We start from the raw sequence: 22,617 nt of genomic DNA, 5'->3' as shown, positions 1-22,617 counted from the left end.
ACCTTTATTCAATTTTAAATACAGCAGGCCTGGCACAACCCTCGCGTTTTTAAAAAGCTTTCATGTAATAGAACCATTCAATAGAACCGTTACCGTTTATCAATAGAAACGACACGTAATGTTATTTTAACCAATCACATTGCAAGGATACTATTCAAATAATTTTTTTTTTGGATGATCCAAAAGAAAAAAATGATTTGAATACTATACATAGATCCAGATGAACCTTTATACTAATTGCAAGGATACATTTATTTTGTGTTAATAGAGCTATTTTATAAACATGTTCGGTCATCATCCTTCTTTAGCCTACAGAAGTAGACCCTAAGCCCTACAAATATCTTGCATAACATTTGAAACCAGAGTATTAGAACAAAAAGAAATAAAATGAGAAACTTCTTTTTCCACCATATTATTTTTAGTGAGTCATATTACACATTGGCTGATTCACATACATTTAAACAATGCTTTTTCAATCAAATCAAACTAACACTACGCAAGCAACAAAGGATCATGGAAATACATAATTGAACGTCCTTCATATTCATTAACTAAAAGCCTGGGCCTATGTTGTTTAATTGACAGTCATTGAAGTAAAAAGGAACTTTCAAATATTATGTCTAGCATAATGGTGTAATAGTAATTAGTAATTTAAGTTTCTGTTATTCCTTATGTTCCAAGAATCAAGAATGAAAAATTCGCCCGACCGTGTGCATACGTTTTGTTAACTTTGAGTTCAGATTTTATTATTTGTCGATGGAAAATGTTCTGCGCATGCTAAAAAATTATCATTGGTACAGTTTTATGTTAACTCTAAATAAATAGAAATAAGCATTACCGTACGTCGTCGTTATCTGAATGTGCGACACTTTTTAAGAAACTCCAACTTTCCTATCATAACGTTTTCTGCATGTTGGTAATTTTCGCCAATTGTATCAGCATTTTTGATAATACTGTATATAGGCCAACAGGTAAATAATATATTATTTATGCTTAAAAAATTAAATGTTAAGTAAAAAGTCAAATAATTAATTAGCATGCTTTTTTTGTAGCTCCAGAAATGGAAATATTTTACGTGACGTCATTGATCTGGTTCAATGTGTTAATTTTCGTCTCCAATGCGTTCATACCGAACGAATGGCTACAATTTTCGTCTAAGTACACGTTCACACACGTTGAAATTACAGAAAGAGCAATATTAGATGTAGCAACAGACTACTTTTTAAAGCACCCACGTCCCTCACAGCGTGTCAAGCCACTTTCTAGTAGGTCCCCTTATAACAGTGCAACTGACTTATTCATAGCATATTACGGCAACAATGCATCACCAAGGAAATTTGAGGAAGCGATCAAAGAACTAACCACAGCCAATGCAAATGTAGACTTAGATCTAACAGTTTCCCATCTGGCTGCGGCACATTTTGATGCTGAACAATTTGTCTCTGGTAACCAACGACTGTTGTCACTTCGGCAAGCAGTCGTATCGTCAATTATTGACGGCCACTTTGAAGCAGCTCGTGGTCAGTGTGGCCAACTCTTGCACACTCTACAAGACTTCTACAGTCATTCAAATTGGATCGAAATTGGACAAACTGATGATTTGAACCCGCACTTAGGTGTTTCCGGGGGTAATTTAGGTAAACTCGCTGATCCTACTTTACCAACGTGTATTGATTGTGGTAGTAAGAGTAAAACATGTAAAAACAATGTTCTTAATTACATCAAAATAAACAACATCCTTACAAGTGGATACAGTGAGGGACAGGTGAACAGTCAGGGAAGACCCATCCATAAACCTCCAGGAATAGGTTTGTGTTATTTACTTATTTGCACACATATTATGCAGTGTATATTCATATGTTCATATTTACTGAAAGATTATTGATTATTGATTATGTTAAATATTTGGAATACAATGCTGCTCATTGAAATAAACCTGTCTGCCAACTCGGGCCAGTGTATTTCTAAAATTAGCCTAGCACGGCATGTGCTTTGTGGAGATAAATGTGATAGTAATAAGCACGCTAGTGAATTGTGCCAAAAATGGAAAAGGAACACCTATCCCATCATCACCCGATCCTACTAACTAATCTTCGGTGGTTGTTTAAAAATCAAGGAGTAACTTTCCAAACGTAATTTGTAGGCCTAAACATGTTTATTTTCGGTATTTTATCTTCAATTATTCTTCCTCCTATCTATGTCTATTGTCTTCTTTTTTCCTTCGTGTTTATCTTGTCTTCTATTTTCGTTTGTCTATCGCTTATTTTCTATCCGTCGTTCTCTGTTTTTTCTTTTTCTAAATTATCATCATCCATTTCCTTAACATTGTATTTTTTACTACTATCTTCGTAAAATCAATAATTAATATAATATATAAATGTGTGTGTCTTCACTAACAGGTAAATGTTCACATGGCGGAGGTTCCAGCAACACAGAACGTGAGGCGGGCGGTATCAACAAAGACACCAGCAGCCCTCATTTGTCTCCACACTTTTATTATCATAAGAAAGCATCTCATCTAGCTATCAAGGCTACGGTGACTTTCTTACAGAATTTACGAGAATCTGTTGGAGAATCAGCATTTGCTCGATTTCTGAACTTGGGTCTAGGCAGTACACTTTGCATCGTGATGGATATCAGTGGCAGTATGCGTAACGATATGGATGCGGCCATCAACCGTTCATATCACATCATTGATAGCAGGATGGGTACAGACGCTGAACCAGCTAACTTTGTTCTGGTACCATTCCATGATCCAGGTTTTAAAAATGTTTTTTTTTAAAGTTAAACAAATGTGTCATCCAACTGCTTTCCATAACTGTATTTACAATACATTATTTTATTTCTTTAAAAGAGGAACTTGAGTATTGTTGTGAACATGCCATCCAATATCTTGCTACTGGTTCTAACAATAAATATCTTTCTAAGCAGATTGACTGTCCATATCACTGTGTTAAACGAATCATAATCGAAATCATAATTATGTTTCCAAACTAATTGCATTGATAATTTATCTTACAGTGTTTGGACCTGCGACGGTTACGGATAATGCAGATCATTTTAAATCAGCACTAAACAATCTTAAAACCAAAGATGGAGGCGATTGTCCTGAGTTAGCCCTGAATGGGCTACGCTTAGCTTTAACAAACAGTGAGCCGTATTCATCATGTTTTGTGTTTACCGATGCTTCGGCTAAAGACGAGGTTATGAGGGATTCTGTAGTGGCGCTTGCACAGCATAAGAAAATAGAGGTAATCATTATGAATATTCATATCCACAATGTAATTTGTCACTTACTTTTCTATTTTATGTGATGTTAAAGGAAGAAAATTAAATGTTTATTTGAAATGAAATGAAACATACTTTATTATCCCCAGAACCTTTTTTTCAATTCTCCTACTAACCATGCTAACCGACAAATAATTTCTTTGTTTCGTCGTGATAACTCCAGTCTGAGTTAGTCACTGTTTATCTCTCCAGATACTATAATACACTGCCCCATGCCATTTCAACGCTTTCTGCGCCTTTTCTGTTGAATGGCTAGTTTTGTTGTAGTTTTTGTTAATGTTAGTCAGAATCGAGAATCAGCTACGTTTTTACAACTGCCATTTATTTACTCACTTTAATGAGTAAAGTTTTATAGAGTATAGTAACATCTTCATCTTATTAGGTTAGCTTCTTTGTGTCCGGAAAATGTTGGCACTCCGGCCATACAGGGCGTCGTCGAAGGGCCAGTCGGACCAAAAAAGCAACGGCAGGAAACAAATTGTATTCAGACATCGCCTTTTCAACCGGAGGTCAAGCTTTGGATCTGACCAAAAAAGATATATTGGAAGGAACACAGATTATTGAGAGCACAGTTCAATTGTCCAAGGTACACAACATATAAGAGAACCAAACAATTACAAAATGCAAATCATTGCATTACAAAGTATATAAAATGAATAAATGATAGGGAAATCCAAGATAAGACGGAGAACGTATGCAACTGAAATATTGTTTCAGTACACCGACCATAAATGGCTAGTTTTTAGACTTTTCATAAGTTTACTTTTGTTTCTTGTCTATGTACTGTTTAGGCGTAAATCATAGGTTGTTCTTGAGTATTTTATATCATTCAAATACAAATAGAAAACACAAAGAATGCACATCATGATAAAAAACTTTACATGTTGAGAGTTTGTTGTAGTCTTTTGATGGACATTGGTTGATTCATGGTGGCCAACGGACTATAAACGGAATGCTTTCGTTGCATTTGGATGCTATTTCAAAATGTACAACCATCCATTTTATTTAAGCAGTATTGCTGAATGTAACATTTATATTTTCTATACAGGTATCTTTATTTAAAGCATACGATTTACCACCTACGACTAATAATGGCCGAGCTCATGTATTTCCAATAGACCTAACACTGACCGAAGTAACAATAGAAGTTAATGGATACATCGAAAAAATGAACATGATTGACCCAAAAGGTATGTGCTCATTTTAGTTTGAATATTAAGAACACAAAATTATAATCTCTTTACTGTAACGCCATCATTTTGCTAAACCTTTACATAAGACTGAATATAAAAAACGTTGCATTGCATTAATGGGCACCTGTGAATAGAACAATTTTGGTGTTGAAATTCATCTACAATCGTTTAAACATAAACCTCCTTTAAACGTTTTTTTAAAAATATATATTTATATATTGTACATGATAATATTTTTGAAATTGTATTTCTATTTTGTATGCAAACACCCGCCCTGGCATCCCTGACTAAATAAAGTTGAATTGAATTGACAATTATATAATTTTCCAAAGTTAAAAATGTTTTACGAACTGAACTCGAACTGTTGAGCATAGTGGTGTGTTAACAATTTAGAATGGAAGATTACTAGATCACATTGTACGCATGCGCAATACAAATATATACTTTATGCAGTTTCTAACAAAAATACAAGGAAAACTTGGCATTTGTGTTTGTTTACAATATTACTAATTTATGTACCAGTCTGTTCCGTCGTACTGTAAAGAGGATAATGAGTACACCGTATCGCCTAGAGTAATTAAGCAAACTAAAAGTATTTAATATTATAGAATTGTACTTGAGCTTAATCAGATCTGAAAAAGAAAGAAACTCTGAAATAGGAAAAGACAACGTGCTGTTCGTACATTTTTGGAGACAGAATTAAAAACAAGCAATTATATAATACTAGATCATATCGACTTTAAAATTAAAGTAACCAATTTATCGATTTTGTATTTTAAAATGTCGTGACATTCTTATACTGACTAGTATGCACATAGTAAGCCATATACAATAAATACGTATTCATTCAATATATTTATAATTACATACATGAATCTCATTAGCAACGTTTCCGTGTCTTCATTTAACAGCTTTAAAGAATATAGGTACTTCCACAATCCAACCTACATCAGCGTTGGTGCATTTTTTAGGATATTGTAGGTTGGTTTTGTTGAAGTTGCTTATTTGTTAGTTTTCTGGTGTAATTGTTTCTCTTTCTTGTATTTTTTGTATGATTTGTATATGGATGTACTATTTGAAATAAAGAAATGAATGGATGATTATGTCTACTTCAAAACAATATGGATTCAATCTTACATAATTTGAGTCGTTATAATTATAACTGAATGATATTCATACATACAATTGTTTTGTGTATTATTAACAATTCTAATTATTATATTTACATTGATTAATATTGTTTCCCCTTATTATTCATCATGCATTATGTCTTCATGATCAGAATAATATGCCTACTGACGAGCCGTACTTTTTATAAGTATTTATCATTTTTTGTAGGAACATCACGAAAGATCGGCACTACTGGCAAAATAAAATTCATCGCCAACTTACCTACCTTGCATATTGTAAAAATGACAAATCTTGTGCCTGGTATGTGGAAAATACGAGTGAATTCGTTCATGTCGTATAGCGTGTCTGTGTACGGACTGAGTACGCTCGACTTTATACACACCTTCGGAAAAAGCGTCACGGACGGACCACACCCAGGTCACAAAGAGATTGGCGGCAGACCATTAAAAGGTGCCAATTTACATTTTGAAAAAATATAATTGACCTACTTATGCAGCCATACTATATCATAATTAGGAGAAGTCAACTGTAGTATCAATTTGTATTATGTATAAGTGTTGTTTTGGACATTTGTTTTAGAAAAGTTAAATTTGTGTTTCAAAACTGAACTGGTTAACATACATTTATGTACGATTTCGTGCATGGTGGTTTAATCATTCATTCATACTTAGCATAATCATGGTGGATACACTGGTTGATATTATCTGCAATACTGTGTTCTTTTAAAGAGTCATGTAGTCATTAGCTTTAAGGACAACTGCTACAGGAAAGAAGAGAGAAGCGAAACAAAACAAACAAAAATAGTCCATTTGATTGGGTCAAACATAATAACTTTTGATTCATATTTTTAATACTTCCTAACACTACTCGAAAATTGTTCACCTTCTCATAAAATTCGTTTCGATTCAAATATTCAATTTTTATTTCCAGGAAAACCAGCACATATCATGATGAAAATATTTGGAGCTATTGGCCAAGATATTGCTAGAATGGAACAAATGGACTTAGTAAATATAAAAGACAAAATCCTAAACAGTAAATCATTACAGAAGATCAGTCCAATATCACAGTACACTGCTGAGGCGATTCCTCCAGACATTCCGTTCTTAGTGCGATTGGTTGGCAGGGATGGAAATGGTAATGTGATACATCGGTTACTGAATACCGTAGTCGAACCGTCAACAACAGAAATCATAGCCTACGCCAGCACGAAGAACAGTACTCTAGCGCCTGGAGGATCTACTGATGTTAGGTTCACAGTGTTTAATATCGGTAAACCTGCAGCATTCAGGATAAAAGCTACGGATGAAAAGGATTTTGTTCAAATGGTAACGCCAGACAGGTAAATGATAAGATAAGTTTTTTGTATTATTTAAGTGCCGGTACCTGTAACATATTAAGCAACTGCATTACTACACAACAAGTCCCCAGTCTTATAATTTTCCAAACATAATGTCTGTCTTAGGAAGTTTCTTTCAATTGTTGTGTAGTTAGAACAACACTAAATGCATTGTAACATTTACCAGGTGGTCTGGTTTACTTTGATTGTATGGGTTAATTTTTGCAGAGTAAATCTTCAAGTAAATGATTCGGCTGATGGTTACATCACGTTAGCTGCTCCTAAACACGCAGCGTTTGGAACGACGTCTACAGTGACACTAACCGTGCACACCAACACTGCAGGTCAAACATTCAACTTCATGGTTTTCGACGTCATTGTTGCGCCTCAGGTAAATTGACTGACATATGTACTGTACACTTTGCATTGTACTTGGAGTAAATTTTTTATTTATTTAGTGTTTCTTTAATCAAGCGCTTCTATTACTGTTTATTGCTAAGAAATTGAAGATGGTGGAAATTAATAAATTAAGTTGAATTATGATTGCAAAGTTTAGTTTTGCTTTCGCAGTAGATGAAAACAAGATTATCTATAACTTGTAAATTTGTAAAATGTTGCCAAGAACTATATAATTGTATGTTTTTGATCACCCACCACCCACTCCATGCCAAATTCCTTAGTTAGTTTCACTTTGCAGGTAAATTTACCGATTTAAACATCAACAATGCATAAACTATAATGAACAGCGGCATTCATAGTAAGCCACCATTATAACAGAAATACCATCATAACACCCCATTATAACCAGTTTATCTGACATGAAGTTGAATTGAATATAGCATCAGTAACAAAAATACATTTCTATCTTATTGATTTTCGTCAACGTTTCCATTATAAGCAAAGCTCCCACTCTGGTACACGGAACCTTTAAGCGTTTCCAACATGCACTCACTTGTATGCAAATCACAATAATATCATTCCCTTTTTATTACATATAATTTCAGGATCTTGATGAAGACCCTCCAACATGTACTGTTGTAGAAACAAAGGGCGATTGTTCGACAGTAGGGCCAACTATGGATTGCAAGAAATTTAACTATACTGTCACTGCTTCATTTATGGACATAGGATATGGCTTGTATGACATTCAAGCAAAATACCCAACACAGACTGATATTGGTCGTCAGAATGTAGATCATTTTCAAGTAGGCTTAACCAATCAGAGCGTCAAGGGGGTTTTCCACTCAACATGTTGCCATCCAAAGTTCCAACTGATTGCCATTGATGTCGTTGGAAACGTTGGTAGATGTGTTATTGAGATAAATAACATTTCAACTTCACCCGTCGATGAGTCGAATCTTAGTACATACATTCTCATTGCCTGCATTGGTCTAGCGATTGTTGGACTTTTAATTCTAGTGGTCATTTGTATTATTTGTAGAAAAAGAATAAGAAATAAAGTTATTTTCATCAGATAACTAGAGCTAAGATTGTGTATATAATGTACACATACTGTATTGAAGTATTTGAAATGAATTTAAACTGTACTGTAGCTCCGGGTTTAAAATGTTATTGCTTATTATAAAATATAAACAACATTGATAATCTCCTCACATATCATTTTTTTTGTATTGTGTGAAATTCTCTCATCATATTAACCTTTAACGGTCAGCGAAAAGATTTACATTATTTAGGCCCAATTTTATTTATTTTTTGGCTTTTAAATTGACATGTATATCATTTTAATGGTATCAGCAATATTTATTTCAGCAGCTATGTTGGTGGGTCGTTTACAAATCATGCTTAACTTTGAGTAGTTGGAATTATAGGTATCATTTTGAAAAAGGCTTGTCAACAACCTTTTAAATGCCTGCCTGGCATCATTTCTAAGTCTAGTTAAATTAACCAGATATGTCGACAAGACCACAGCGACTCACATCTTTTGAATGTTACTTTTTGGTCTCTATATGGTGTCCCAAAACATTTGGACAAACTATGCACCAAAGCCCCTATTGGAATGAAAAAAAAAGTTGATTGTGTTAAATTCTTAACAGTAGCTTTAGTCAAGACAATATTTTACAATAAAAAAATACTATAGTGTATATTTGAACAGGAAGTTGTAACTATTTATTTTAGTTTTGTGTATTTTGTTCTAGATCTCTGGTTTATTAAAAGTCTGTCATTTCTTATTTCGAAACCATTAAAGTTAAATTATGCACATATTTCATATTGCACTGATAATTCTGATTACAAGTTATTATTATGTTATTATGCAATTCGACTTTCATTTACAAAATCTTATATTACATAATCTTATATGAATATCAGTGACATTTCTCAACTGGGAATGTTGAACATTAACCAATTAACCAATTTTAGTCCTATACAAAACGCGAAAGCTAATGTTTTGAGAATGACAATTGCTTTCATTTGGAAAATCGAACATATGGTCTCAATAAAATTGGAAAGATGGACATTCAACCAATAACACACGAGTAAGCGGGCAATCGTATATAAAGGGCAGAACAGTAAAATATTCTAGATGTGATGCTACAGCAACAACCAACTAAACATGATGTTATCATTGCTGTTTGTCATCGTAGTAACTGTAAATGTTGACTGCTTTATTCCAAATGAATGGCTAGGTTTAATTTCTCCAAGTTCAAAAACTCATGTTAAGATCACAGAAAATGCTGTTCTAAACGTGGCCTACGACTTTCTTAAAAGTACACCGCGACCGCTACAACCGATCAAGCCTCTCAGTAAGAATGCACCATATGATTCAGCATCCGATCTTCTTCGGGCCTATTACGGTGATCAGGTCTCTACTGCAAGCTTTGAGGAGGCTATTAAAGATTTTAAGGATGCAAACGAAAATGTAGATTTCGACGAAAGTTCAAAGAAGCTACCGTCGGCTCATTTTGATGCTGAAACGTTCATAGAAAGCAATAACAGATTACTTCGACTACGACAGGAGGCAATTATTTCAATAAAAGCTAAGAACTACAAAGAAGCCAGACGTAAAACTGGTCAGCTGTTTCATACTTTGCAAGATTTCTACAGCCATTCTAACTGGATCGAGATGGGAAACCGTCAGCCACATCCTAGCCTAGGAGTTCCAGGATCACAAATTGATAATATTGCTGATCCAAACACAGAAACGTGTGATAATTGCGGTCTATTTGGAAGATGTAAAAACAACATTCTCAGAACTATAATATCGAATAATAAGCTTACAAGTGGCTATTGTAGTGATCAGAAAAATCACAAGGGAGAACCTGTGGTTAAGCCTAATGATGTTGGTAAGTTCTCTGCAAAGAACACGCTTTATCTTTTGTTCTCATAATAATCTCATAATAATGACTTTTAAGTTAAAGAGCAACGTGTGTATCGAACTGTCGCTTTAAAAATCTTGGCCTAGACCAATAGGTTTTTTAAACATAATTTTGAAATGAAATTCTATTTTCGTTTGGGCCTAGCCTCATGAAATAATTTGTTAAACCATCGCCGTAGGCCTTCATTATTATATATCCTATTGGAATGAAAAAAAAAGTTGATTGTGCTAAATTCTTAACAGTAGCTTTAGTCAAGACAATGTAGAATCGACCAGTTCATTCCACAGTCTGTAAACATTTTATTTATTGTTTGTTGAAAATGATGAAAATCCGAAACATATGTATAGGAAATAATTTAACCAAAGTAAGGAAACTAGAATAACCTTTATGAACCTTTCAAATAATGTGAAAAGCAGAACAGGAAAAGCGTTCAATAATGTATCAACATCACATTAATGTATAAACATCCTTTGGTACTCCACCATATTGCTGACGAAAATGTCCGATCAATCTGAAAATAAGACAACATGGCCTTTTTATTGCTGAATATATGTTTATCTAAAGTAATGATAAACAAAATAATATATGTAAAAAAAGTCAAACCGACATTTTAAATCGTCCAAATGAGTAATCTATAGAAAAAATTGACACAAATAGAATAATACGGTACAATGTAAAATACAATGTATAGTAAGACATAGTAAAATGAATGAAGTGACGGGAGGTTTTTTTTTTTTTGTATTTGGTTTTGAACAAAGTTATATATTTTATGTTTAGTGTTAGAATATTCCATAAATAAATTCCTTTATAAATAAATAAAAGTTATACATAAATATCAAACTTTTTATCTCTAAGGAAAATGCAGCCACGGAGGACCAGTTGATTCAAGTGGAATTGAATATGCTCGCGGTGGAATCAACAAAGACGCAGATAGTATTCTAATATCTCCACATTATTACCACCATCACGAGGCTGCTAAAGTAGCAACAAAGGCATCTGAAATGATCCTGAAAGACATTCGAAAAGTTGTTGGACACAGAGAATTTGTAAAGTATCTCGGGTTACATATAGGTGGAACAATGTGTATGGTAATTGACAGAACCAGTAGCATGAGAAATGATATTGAAGCTGTTCAAAATAGAACAAGACAAATCATTAAGCGAATGAATGGAAGTATCAACGAACCGTCACAATTTGTACTTGTAACCTTTAGTGATCTAGGTAAGCTAAAATAACAATTACGATTTAAATAACAGAAAATTGTCATTTGATTGGACGATTGTGGGTCACATTGAGTTTAATAAACTGAGTTTAGTGAACTCTGACATCAGAGTGAATACTCTTACTCTGTTACCCAGTGAGGAATCGGAGCACTGTTAACTGCGCGTTCGAAAAAAATCAACCTTTAGTGATGTTCTACCAATTGGATTGCCTTCCCGAATGATTTATGTCTTGGCCTAGCCTCTCATTAAAAGTAATTATCGGGCAAATAATTTCATTCAGTGAAAGTTAAAAGTATTTCTTTTCACTCGGCTTCACCTCATTAAATTATTTTCCCCATTGCACCTATAAACATTATTTTGTATAATAATTAAATTTTAGAAACAAAGTTCACACCTATGATGTGAACATACAAATCATAAAAAGCTGAACTTAACTGCTTAGTCTAATTTTTTCTTCAAAATTAATTGTGAGTGTTCTCCACAAATCAGTATACATGACAATTGTTTTTTCGTTTAGATTATGGTCCTGCGTTTGTTACCAAAAAACCTGATGAATTCCTTTCACAACTATCATCTATCAACATCACAGATGGAATCGAGTGTCCAGAGAATTCATTCCATGCTTTACGTCTAGCTGTAGAGAACACAGACTCCTATTCGACATGTTTCGTGTTCACAGATGTTTCATCTAAGGACGCCCACTTGAAAGAATCAGTTATTGCCTTAGCAAAGTACAAGACTATTAAGGTTGGTTAACAAACGTTTAATACCTTTCTACGACAGTACAATGTCTGAAAACCTAAAAGGTCATATTTTAAAAAGGTGTGATAACTGTGGGAGAATACTGTAGGTTGTTTTTCGTTTTCGCATCTTTATTTATCGGGTGAAAAAACGTGTTTGTAATGTGGTGAAAGCCAAAAGGCCAATAGAACAGCATTACAAAGCTGGTATTGATATTCTTATTTTACGTATTGAGTGACCGAAGTAATTAACGGAATGTCCGGTTTTCCATGTATGCATTGTCTAAATGTTCGTTGACCCTGTTGTTACTTCGTCATGTTTGGTATTCAAACAGTTGAGTTCTCGCCGCCATCACACTATTATTAACCACATTTCATCATTAATTTAAATATTTACATAATATTGTTTTTACAGATTAAGTATATGTTATCTGGTTCGTGTAGTACTCGCGGACAACGTGATGTAGGACGCCGCCCACGTGCTGCAATAACAATTGATAGCTCGTATGTTGATGTAGCTCTCTCAACAGGCGGTGAAGTTACTACATTATCGAAAAAGGAAATTAAGGCTGCAACCTCGATGCTAAATATTGATTCAGGTCAACCAGAGGTAACAAATCCTATTATCCACCAAGTCAAACTCTTTCTAGATTTATATTATTTTCACTTGCAACACTTAAAAAGTGATGCTAATATAAAATTTAAGTTTTCATTATTAAATAGTCCCACGTGTAGGCTATTGATTGTTACACATCGCAAACTTCATCTCGGTGGTGATGTGGAAGAGATTGAACTCAGGTGCCATTTTGAGGACAACTTACTATGTGTTTGCATACTTAGTGTACAATATTCATTCACACGTATATTTATATGTTATTTAGATAACGTTAATGTATGCAAGTCAACAAGGTGTGACGAACCCATTAGATGGTCGAAGTCATTATGTCAATATAGATTCAACGATTAAAGAAATTGAAATCAATGTGAAAGGAACAGTTATCAACGTTAAGATTTTCAATCCTTCTGGTAAGTACGTTGATTCTGTTTTATTTATATTATTATATTTCTTAAGGCGCAATGTCAAGAAAATGAACAATATTTCGCAGGTTACACAGGATGATGATATATACACACAGACTTTGAGAATTAAATTGTTTTTATGCCGGACAAAATTTATAAAATGAACTTGACAAAATGACATTAACAATTAATTGTATCTGCTGTACTAATATTATTACTAATTTTTTGGAAAGTTGTACAATACTATTTATTATTTAGGTATATAATTTATATTCTACGATGATACGATGTTGATACCTTATATTTGCAGGGAAACTCGTGAAATCGACTGGTAACATATTTGAAGCTGTATTACAACTTACAGACATTCGCATTATTAAAATAGCAAATCCCGAGGCAGGAAAATGGCGAGTGCGTATACGCTCTATCCTCACGTACTCAGTATATGTAACGGGAAAAGGTTCTGTAGATCTTGTACCTTCGTTTGGTGTGGAACATGGCGGTGTTCATCCTGGAGTAGAACGACTTGTTGGAAAACCGCCACAAGGTAGGCCTAAATGATCATTAAAACACACATACTGTACCGTAGACCTTGGTTTCATGATCGATCGAAATAGTTCTAGTTTTTAAACACATTTAATAATAATGTTTGTAAGCCATTCTCTTTTATTTTCATGGAACAACAATAGAAATTGTAAAATTGATTAATGTATTTACTGATACGGGTTGGGTAGGTTTGGCCAGTATGCGTACCTTTTTATGGCCAGCGGGCGTCCCGGATATTGCGCAATATGGCCAGCGGGCGGCGATTTTTTTTTTCGTACATAAGTTGGGGACCCCCTCATGAAACGTCACAAAATAAACATGAATAATTCATCAGTTAAATTTTCTTGTTCCGTGTGCACCCAAGCGTATAGCAACAAGAAGTGATTACACAAGTGCGGTACGATTCTAGGGGTTTCACAAAACCTAAGACCACGAAAGCTAAGACCCCCTAAGACCTAAGATCACAAAAGCTAAGACCCAAGACCTAAGATTACAAATTCTAAGATATACTACAGCTTAAAAACAATACTTGTTTATCCATACATAATTTTAAACACAGTAGGTTTCATTTATTACCATAAATATAATTTAATACCACCGCAAAACATAGATAAACTCACATTATTTTCGCCCGTTTACAACAAACAAACTTGACGGGGTGTTTGTTTGTATATATTTATACAGGATGTTTTTCTTACGCACCTGCCTTTCTTGTATTTTGACTCCAAATTTGTTGACTAACTTTATCCTGAACACCACACTTTAAAATTAGGACTTATAAGTACTTTCAGAAGGAGAAACACATAATAACAAATAAATAAATCCTTTAAATTTATGATTTTACAGATGTGTTTCTTTGTATACTGTAATGTAACTCCTCGAGCTACCCATGCTCAATGTTTTTGTTTCTGCGCCAAAAGAGCAACAATAATAGTACAAGTATAAAAACAGAAAGAAAACGAAACAAAAAAACTTATCATGATTTTTTAATTAAAATTTATTTGCCAGTATTTATTTCCTCGTATTGCATGTTGATTATACTATTATCATTACAATTTTAATTTTACATTGTTCCATCCGCACTGTAGATGGACTCCACAGAGTTTTCAGCCCTCTATATAATTTTTGCTCTTTTGACGTTCCATAGAAACAAAAAAATTGAACATGGGGTAGGCCTACTGTACTGTAGGCTAGTCATTTTGTGTGCGAGAAAAACGTCTGTAAAATCATCAATTTAAAAATGTATTTATTACTTTTTATGTGATTCTTTTTCATGAAAGTGCCAATTCTAAGGTGTGGTATTCAGAATAAATGTTGGGAGTTAAAATACAAGGCAGGTGCGAAAGATAAATATTGTAATCTTAGGTCTTGGGTCTTAGCTTTCGTGATCTTAGGTCTTAGGGGGTCTTAGCTTTTGTGGTCTTAGGTTTCGTGACACCCACGATTCTAGGCCTATCTCCGCTGTTGTTGCGGCGTGCGATTTCATAGAAGAATAGCGGCGTTTTGTGTGGATTGTCGAAATAATCAGCCTTTGTTTATGGTGTTTTTAATATAATTTATTACTAAAGAATTACGTGTTAAAATTATAGTTTCTATTAATAAATACTATAGGCCTAATTATTAGTCTCTAAACCCATGTCTATTCTAGTAGTAGCTGTGTGGGTACGGTGTGTGTGTGTGTGACGTGTGTGTGTTAGGTATGACACAATCCGAGTAATAAGTCAGCAAAATTAAACATTAAACATTACACAAAAATAAATTTTTTATTCTCGTGGGTCTAATCTTCCCATCTCATGTGTTCATATACGCGCATTTTTAAAGTTCCTTTGAGTTCATGCATATTGTTTGATAATAAAATAGCAGAATTAAAAAAATACAGTACACAAATTATACACATTCTTTATTCTTGTGGGTCTAAGCTTTCTTTGGGCTATGTCCAATGAATTACTACTTAGTTTAATGTCTTGCCTAGCTGTCGATTAGCCTCGACTCGACACATTTTGTGTGAAGAATAGTGCGCGAAGGCAATCACGTGAATTGACCTAGAATCCTAGGCCTACTGTAGAAAGAATCGTATCGCAGTTGTTCGTGTAATCACTTCTTGTTGCTATACGCTTGGGTGCACACGGAACAACAAATTTAACTGACTAGATGGCACGCTCGCTTCGCTCGCGTACCATCTAGGTCGTGCCCACAGATGGTTCTCGAATACACAGTATTTCCAGCGAGAAAAAAATGGAGATTTCAAATGTACTGCAGGACTATAATAAATGTTCGTTTACAGAAACGAATAAATATACACAATGATTTATGTAGTCAACCAAAATTAGCACCCTGGGAATTACTTCCGAGAGAGAAACAAAATGAGTCAATTTTTTTATTTGGACTCATTTAAACAAACCCAATTTGTGTTTTGTATGTAACATTAAGGGTTGAGGGATGGGGGAAGAAGATAGGTACAAAGAGGAAACATTTTAAAATATATTCTTATCCACTCAGTAACGAAATATTGTTTTTAATGTTTTATAGGCCTATAAATAATATACCACTAAATACAGTAAAACATTTACGATTTAATACTTTGTTAAAACTCTCACTGTCATAGTCGATTGAAATAGTAAAGTACATGTAACGATACACCACTACGACGTTTATATATTTTTAAATTATTAATTAATACAAACGTTGAGAAGCAACTGTCAGTAATAACGTTTATTTATTTGTATATTATATGTTTATAATCTAACAGTAGGGCCTACCCACACTCACAGTAATAAAGTTTATTTGTATATTTGTTTATATTATATCTAACAGTACCAACACTCACAGTAAGAAATTTGCGATTCAAATTGCGATCAAAAGTGGTTAATACCTTAACAGTATTGTACAGCATTGTAATACTATTTATGTTTATTCTCCAAGGGGGCCCATAAATCTAAATCTATACCTCTATGGTTAAACCAAATAATTTGGAATGTTCCATTTTCATCACAAATCAATACATTTGTAAAAACGTATATTACATGTATCAAAATAGTATTTTTTAAAGAAAATCGGCCTGTCTTCAACATTATGATGCTGTACTCGAACTGTTCAACCGGTTTTCAGCTATTAAAAACAATTATCGTAGGAGGAGATAGGAAAATGCGAAGTGTCCTCGTATTATTGTGTACGGGTATTTTTCAAATTGACATCCATTAGACAGTGTATACCACGATCGAAAAACACCCTATTTGGGGCAAATCGTTGAACCTAAATTCGTTTTAATCGTCAATAACTAATTATCGAACTCAATTTAATTAGTAAACAGGGTTACATCAGGTGGTTAAAATCAATACCGAAAGTACGAACCAACTTTATATACCATCGAGTAAACATTCTAGAAATAACGCACGATTTACCGATTTTTGCCCTTACGTAAATTTATATATAGATGAATTATTCATGTTTATTTATGTACGAAAAAAAAAATCGCCAGCGGGCATCCAATTATTGCGCAATAATTTTTCAATGGCAGCTCCGCTCCGTGCGTGTGAAATACAGTAGAACCTCCATTTTACGTACGGTACGGGACCGAAAGGCGTACGTAAAACAAAGGATTCGTAAAATCAAGGTTGACCTTAAATTGACCCCAAATACGTAGAGATCGTAGCTGGCCGTGTTTGCCTTCTGTACATTACGCAGGTGGTCACTAGCTAGGCCTTGCCTAGACTATTCAGGCCAGGCTAGCAGGCCTAGCAAGATGTGAGGCCTAACTAGAAAAGTACAGTATATACAGGCTGTGCAATGTTTAAATAAAGTGTAAAATATAATTGTTTTCTATAAAAAAAAAAACAGTCGCTGCTTTATGGGGAATGCACGTGCGTAGCTTGTCCCACACACAGCAGAATTCCTCACACAGCCATGCTTGTGGCTTTGTGTGCTTTGTTGTTGTTAAATTGCGCCCTCAATGTAAGAAAATGATGACGTCATCGGTTATTTTTAGCGTACGTAAAATCGAGGGAACGTAAAATCAGGGTACGTAAAACACAGGTTCTACTGTACGTACAATGCGACAGAGGGCGCTATATACATCATTTATTTTATATATACAGCATTTGCAAGTAGGGCAAGCCTGAACTGAGGCCTCTTAAAGCCTATCTATCTGGGACATCACAGAGACAAAACAAATTCTAAACCAGACACAGAAAATAAAGGCCAAAAATTGAAACTCTTAAAAATGAAAACCGACTCTCTCCGCCGGCCGATTATCCCATAGCTATCCACACATAGCTATCCACGCATCCCGGTCGCATTGTACGTATTTCACACGCACGGACGCTGCCATTAAAAAAATATTGCGCAATAATTGGACGCCCGCTGGCCATATTGCGCAATATCCGGGACGCCCGCTGGCCATAAAAAGGTACGCATACTGGCCAAACCTACCCAACCCTGTAGTATTTATTGGTGTTCCGATAGTTAAAACAAGCTTTGAAACTATTATTTTTTATTCATATAATTATGCTATATTAGCTTTATAATGTAACGTTTCTAAAAAGGATATGTTGTTATGTTTATGTATTCGTGTTTTTTTTAAATTTTGTTTTGAACTTAAAGCTTGAAGCTTGCACTCATTTACATAAAATAATGACATTTACATTTTTTAGGTGTCGAAGTCTTCATACTCATTGATGTCATTGGAGATAAAAATAAAGTAGGAACAACCAATAAACTTGAATTATTATCACCAAATGGGGAAACTATAAAATCAATGCCTCTGCAGACAAGCGAAGCATCTAACAAATTGTATACAAAAACAATCTTGCCATCGTCACCATTCCAAATAAAAGTGATTGGTTCGGATGTAATAAAAAATGTTTTCTCTCGAATACTTCGTCAAGTTATTAGCACGTCAAAGTGTTCAGTAAAAACCGACCGTGGTGATGTACAACGTGTGCTGTCGCCAGGATCAACTGAACGTGTTCCATTCCAAGCTGTAAATGATGGAGAGTCTGCCGAATACACTGTGTCTGCTATCGATAGTGCTGGGTTTATAAAACAGCTTACACCAAACAGGTATTATAAGTAAAATTAACTCTAAATAAAGTGTCAACCAGCTAAACAGCTGGCTATTGTCAGATTCGTTACATTATCTCTCTTTCCAGGTTTGTTCTGGGAAAGAATGAAGAGATGAAAGGAGAAATACTGTTTGATGTACCAACAGGTACAACATACGATACTTCTAGTACTGTGACGTTGGTTATCAGAGGAAATAAAGCATCTTCTGACTACAACTACTTTGTTTTCACCATCAACATTCAGCCAAAGGTAATATAAGTCATAACCAAGGTAGTCATGTAACATCCAATTTCAAAACTTCATTCATTATATTCTACTCTCAATGGGCGGATCTAGAATTCCAAAAAAAGCACAGAGGATTTACCTATACATTTAAATAGAGAAGAATTAATTGACATCTTTCTTTGAATATATTATTTTCAATGCTAATTAAGTTTGAACTCCTTGTGATTCATTAACTCAACATTAATTATGTTTAAAAATAAAATCTGATGAAATGTTAAAAAAGAATAATTGTCTTATTATCATAGTATAATACGTTAACATTGGTCATAACAAAACGCTACAACTACAGTTTGATTAAAAAAAAATTAATTGATATAAAATCTTCACTAAAAAATGTCCTGATAAAGTTTCTCAATCTTAATATTTTTTAGGAATTAGATGAAGCTGCACCATCTTTTAGTATTGTCGAGCGTGTTGGAAAGTGTTTTCCATTAAAAGGAAGCTGTAATGACGCTAATTTTACGGTTGCTGTTGAGGTTGTCGATAATGGAATGGGTCTTTATGACGTCATTACTTCAAAGGAATCTCACGCAATCGGTCTTAAAATGTCTGAATTTACCCAAGGTGTGCCAGGTTCTATAGCTAAAGCTATCTACCACGGCAGCTGCTGTGACCCGTTGGTAGAATTAATCGCGACGGACGTTGTAGGGAACATTGGTCGACTACAAGTCAACTTTGCCGAGGAGGAAGAAGGGAAGACAAAAGAAGCAAAGAATGAAGATATGTTTGTTTATATTGTAATGGTAACGTGTGGTGTTGCCGCTTTGCTGGCTGTCCTGTGTGCTTGTTGCTGTTGTTGTGTGGCACAAAATAGAAAGCAATCTAAGAAAACAAAAAAACAAAAGATACATAAAGAAAAGGTCAACGTTAGTAAATCTAACAAACCTGCCCGTTTGCCCGACTCAGAAAGGTTTAGAGAAATCTACGAATACGTGGAGCCACAAAATAAACACCCCAAAGAAACGTCAATAAGCGTAGAACAATCCGCACCGACCATCTTCTCACCAAATGGATCAACAGAAAAGAAGTATGCAACACCATTCAAACTAAAGTAATGCACAAGAAGCATAAAGTGAAATCGTCATCATCATAATAACATTTATTTCTTATCTTACAAAGTAAACAAAATAACAATTTAAATATAAATAATTAAGAGGCAAAACATCCAGAAAGTAATAACAGTTGGAGGTTTCCCTCCAAAAAAACTTGTGACGGGTAGCAAGTTAAGAAGTTGTAATCATATTGAAACAAAACAGGACAAACAAACAAGTAAAGCAAGACAATGAAACAAGTACAGTTAACGTAAACATGCATGATAACGTGCGTTATATTTAGTTTATTATTAAGTCAAAAAAAAAATGTTTGTATAGAATAAAATAATCAAAAACAGTAAAAAAGCAACTCAATTAAATATCACATTGGAATAACAAATATAGAACTAGGCTATTTATTTATGTTCCACGTGATAAGTTATTATTATTTGATTTCTTCAATCCATCCAGCCAAAGCAAAAAGAAAGAAAGAAAAACCAAAAAAACAAAACAGCAAAGAAAATAAAAAATAGACTATACTAAATAGGTGTATTTTAGTTTACAGATAAATAAAAATTAGAAACTACAACAATTAAAAGTAAAATCAGAAACAGCAAAGAACAAAAATGTTTTGAATCTGTAATACAAGAAAAGAGAGTATAAAACTAACTGAGAAAAACACATTCAATTTTGCAAAACCCAACCTATCCCAGAACTATGTTTTTGAAATTTCTACAATGTTGCAACCGTTTCCAATCCATCATATCAAAACCTTCTCATACAAGATAGATAAATAGATAGTTAGTTTTTACGCGTCTCACTGACTGTAAGAGAATGTTGTAACACTTCTGGTCCTATTATTTCTACTGTTTTGTATTGTTTTGTGTACGGTCTGAGAGCAACACATTTTCTAAGTCTTTTTGTATTAAATTGACATAATAAATGGAAATGAAATAACAATTACGCAACATGTAGGGAGTCACAGTGATTAGGCCTACATTTCTAAATATTCTGTGGTACGTTAGGCCTGTAAAAAAACTCACAGGAGACTACACACTGTTAACCATTTTGGACAGATATCACAATGGCCATACATTCAGTGTTCACCAATAAAAAAAAAAACATTTTCTTCTATTTTTAGCTAAACAGTGACCTATATGTCATCATTTATAAGTTAGACTATTCCTACATTTAAATAGTTTACATTATTTTATTGTATTTAGGTAGACAGGCGCGACGATACGAAGGAAACTAACAACATATTCAGATACGTTTTAGTTTGTGCATGTTATATTTAATTCGAATACTGCACTGCATTCGTATAATAAACATTTTAATTAAACTTATTTGGTCCTGTATTAATGATTCTAGGATTTTGCAGTACCATTCACCAAGCATCCTTCTGAGTCGAAAATGACTATGGAAAAGACATTCGAGTGCATTTTAGAACCAAATTAGCACAACATGTTTAAGTATTATATCCAATATTACATTATATTATTTAACATTATTATATTAATATTAAGGAGAATTTTCTGTGACAGTTATCACATACAAACATGTTGTCCATTGCCGCTTTGCTTGCCTAAGCCCATGTACTAGCGTACCACTGGTGGAGTAGAGTGGATAGCAACACGCACACTAGATTAATTCATTAGGTCATAGGTACACTGGTGTGTCAACATACAGTGCATGTCAATCGAAACGTTCATATACTTGTGGACGAGTAGGCCTATCAGTCGACTACCAATCATAACCGGATTGAATTTGGTAAGTGTGTTTATCTATGAGATTGTCTTCAATAACATGTTAAAAGTAAGGAATCCCTTTATCAGGTTCATTTGTGTAAAACGTTTTAATTCAAGAGTTTATTTCTTCCGTAATCTCGATAGGCCTATCAGAGAAGAGTGAATACAATTACGCAATGCAATGTAGTAAGTCGTATAGTGTTTACATTTCTAACTATTCCTAATTAATTTGTGTAATACTCCCACGGCACGGTCATCGTCCACATATCCCAACTCAGAAAACTTTCAGACATTACCTAAACTCACGTGTGCCACATTATATAGGCCTACTCGTTTACAACATCTTCGACATTTATTTTAGTACGCCAGATTGTGACTATACTAGTAAGCATCCAACCTAATAATAAGTAACAGACCCGTATTTACATGACCGCCTATAAACTATAGTATAATTCTAATCTACTGCGGACTATCGCGCCCTATCACTTATCTAGGTGCGTCATTATCTTGATATCAATTGTAAATAATATATAACTGTTTTATTCGAGTCTCCGCAACCTTTAGAAAAAAACTCTCAAAGTTATTTAGTAGAAAGTTTTATTACGGCCTTTTAACAAACACAAAGGATTGTAAAATTGCGAGCGCATTTTTCATTTTACACTAGATAAATAACTATG

The 22,617-nt window shown here is 34.1% G+C and overlaps 2 protein-coding genes across 2 annotated transcripts in view; both read left to right on the top strand.

Annotated features, from left to right (window-relative positions):
• The window catches only part of LOC140051199 (von Willebrand factor A domain-containing protein 7-like), a 32,998-nt gene extending 23,913 nt beyond the window's left edge, over nt 1–9,085 (top strand). The window contains exons 3-11 of the mRNA XM_072096335.1: nt 1,053–1,808; nt 2,400–2,759; nt 3,022–3,251; nt 3,671–3,874; nt 4,337–4,478; nt 5,820–6,062; nt 6,543–6,954; nt 7,180–7,342; nt 7,956–9,085. Coding sequence (XP_071952436.1) covers nt 1,061–1,808; nt 2,400–2,759; nt 3,022–3,251; nt 3,671–3,874; nt 4,337–4,478; nt 5,820–6,062; nt 6,543–6,954; nt 7,180–7,342; nt 7,956–8,429 — 2,976 coding nt within the window. The 5' untranslated portion in view covers nt 1,053–1,060 and the 3' untranslated portion in view covers nt 8,430–9,085. The remainder of the gene's footprint in view (nt 1–1,052; nt 1,809–2,399; nt 2,760–3,021; nt 3,252–3,670; nt 3,875–4,336; nt 4,479–5,819; nt 6,063–6,542; nt 6,955–7,179; nt 7,343–7,955) is intronic.
• Nucleotides 9,086–9,492: 407 nt separating this feature from the next.
• On the top strand, nt 9,493–21,713 carry LOC140052510 (von Willebrand factor A domain-containing protein 7-like). The gene is made up of 9 exons (XM_072098117.1): nt 9,493–10,253; nt 11,142–11,507; nt 12,027–12,256; nt 12,665–12,859; nt 13,131–13,275; nt 13,580–13,816; nt 18,465–18,873; nt 18,963–19,125; nt 19,533–21,713. The coding sequence occupies exons 1-9, from the start codon at nt 9,524–9,526 to the stop codon at nt 20,214–20,216; spliced, it is 3,159 nt and encodes a 1,052-aa protein (XP_071954218.1). The 5' UTR covers nt 9,493–9,523; the 3' UTR covers nt 20,217–21,713.
• The last annotated feature ends 904 nt before the right edge of the window (nt 21,714–22,617 follow it).

Source organism: Antedon mediterranea, chromosome 6, assembly GCF_964355755.1.
Source record: "Antedon mediterranea chromosome 6, ecAntMedi1.1, whole genome shotgun sequence".
NCBI lineage: Eukaryota > Metazoa > Echinodermata > Crinoidea > Comatulida > Antedonidae > Antedon > Antedon mediterranea.
This window is presented reverse-complemented; position numbering and strand designations above follow the sequence as displayed.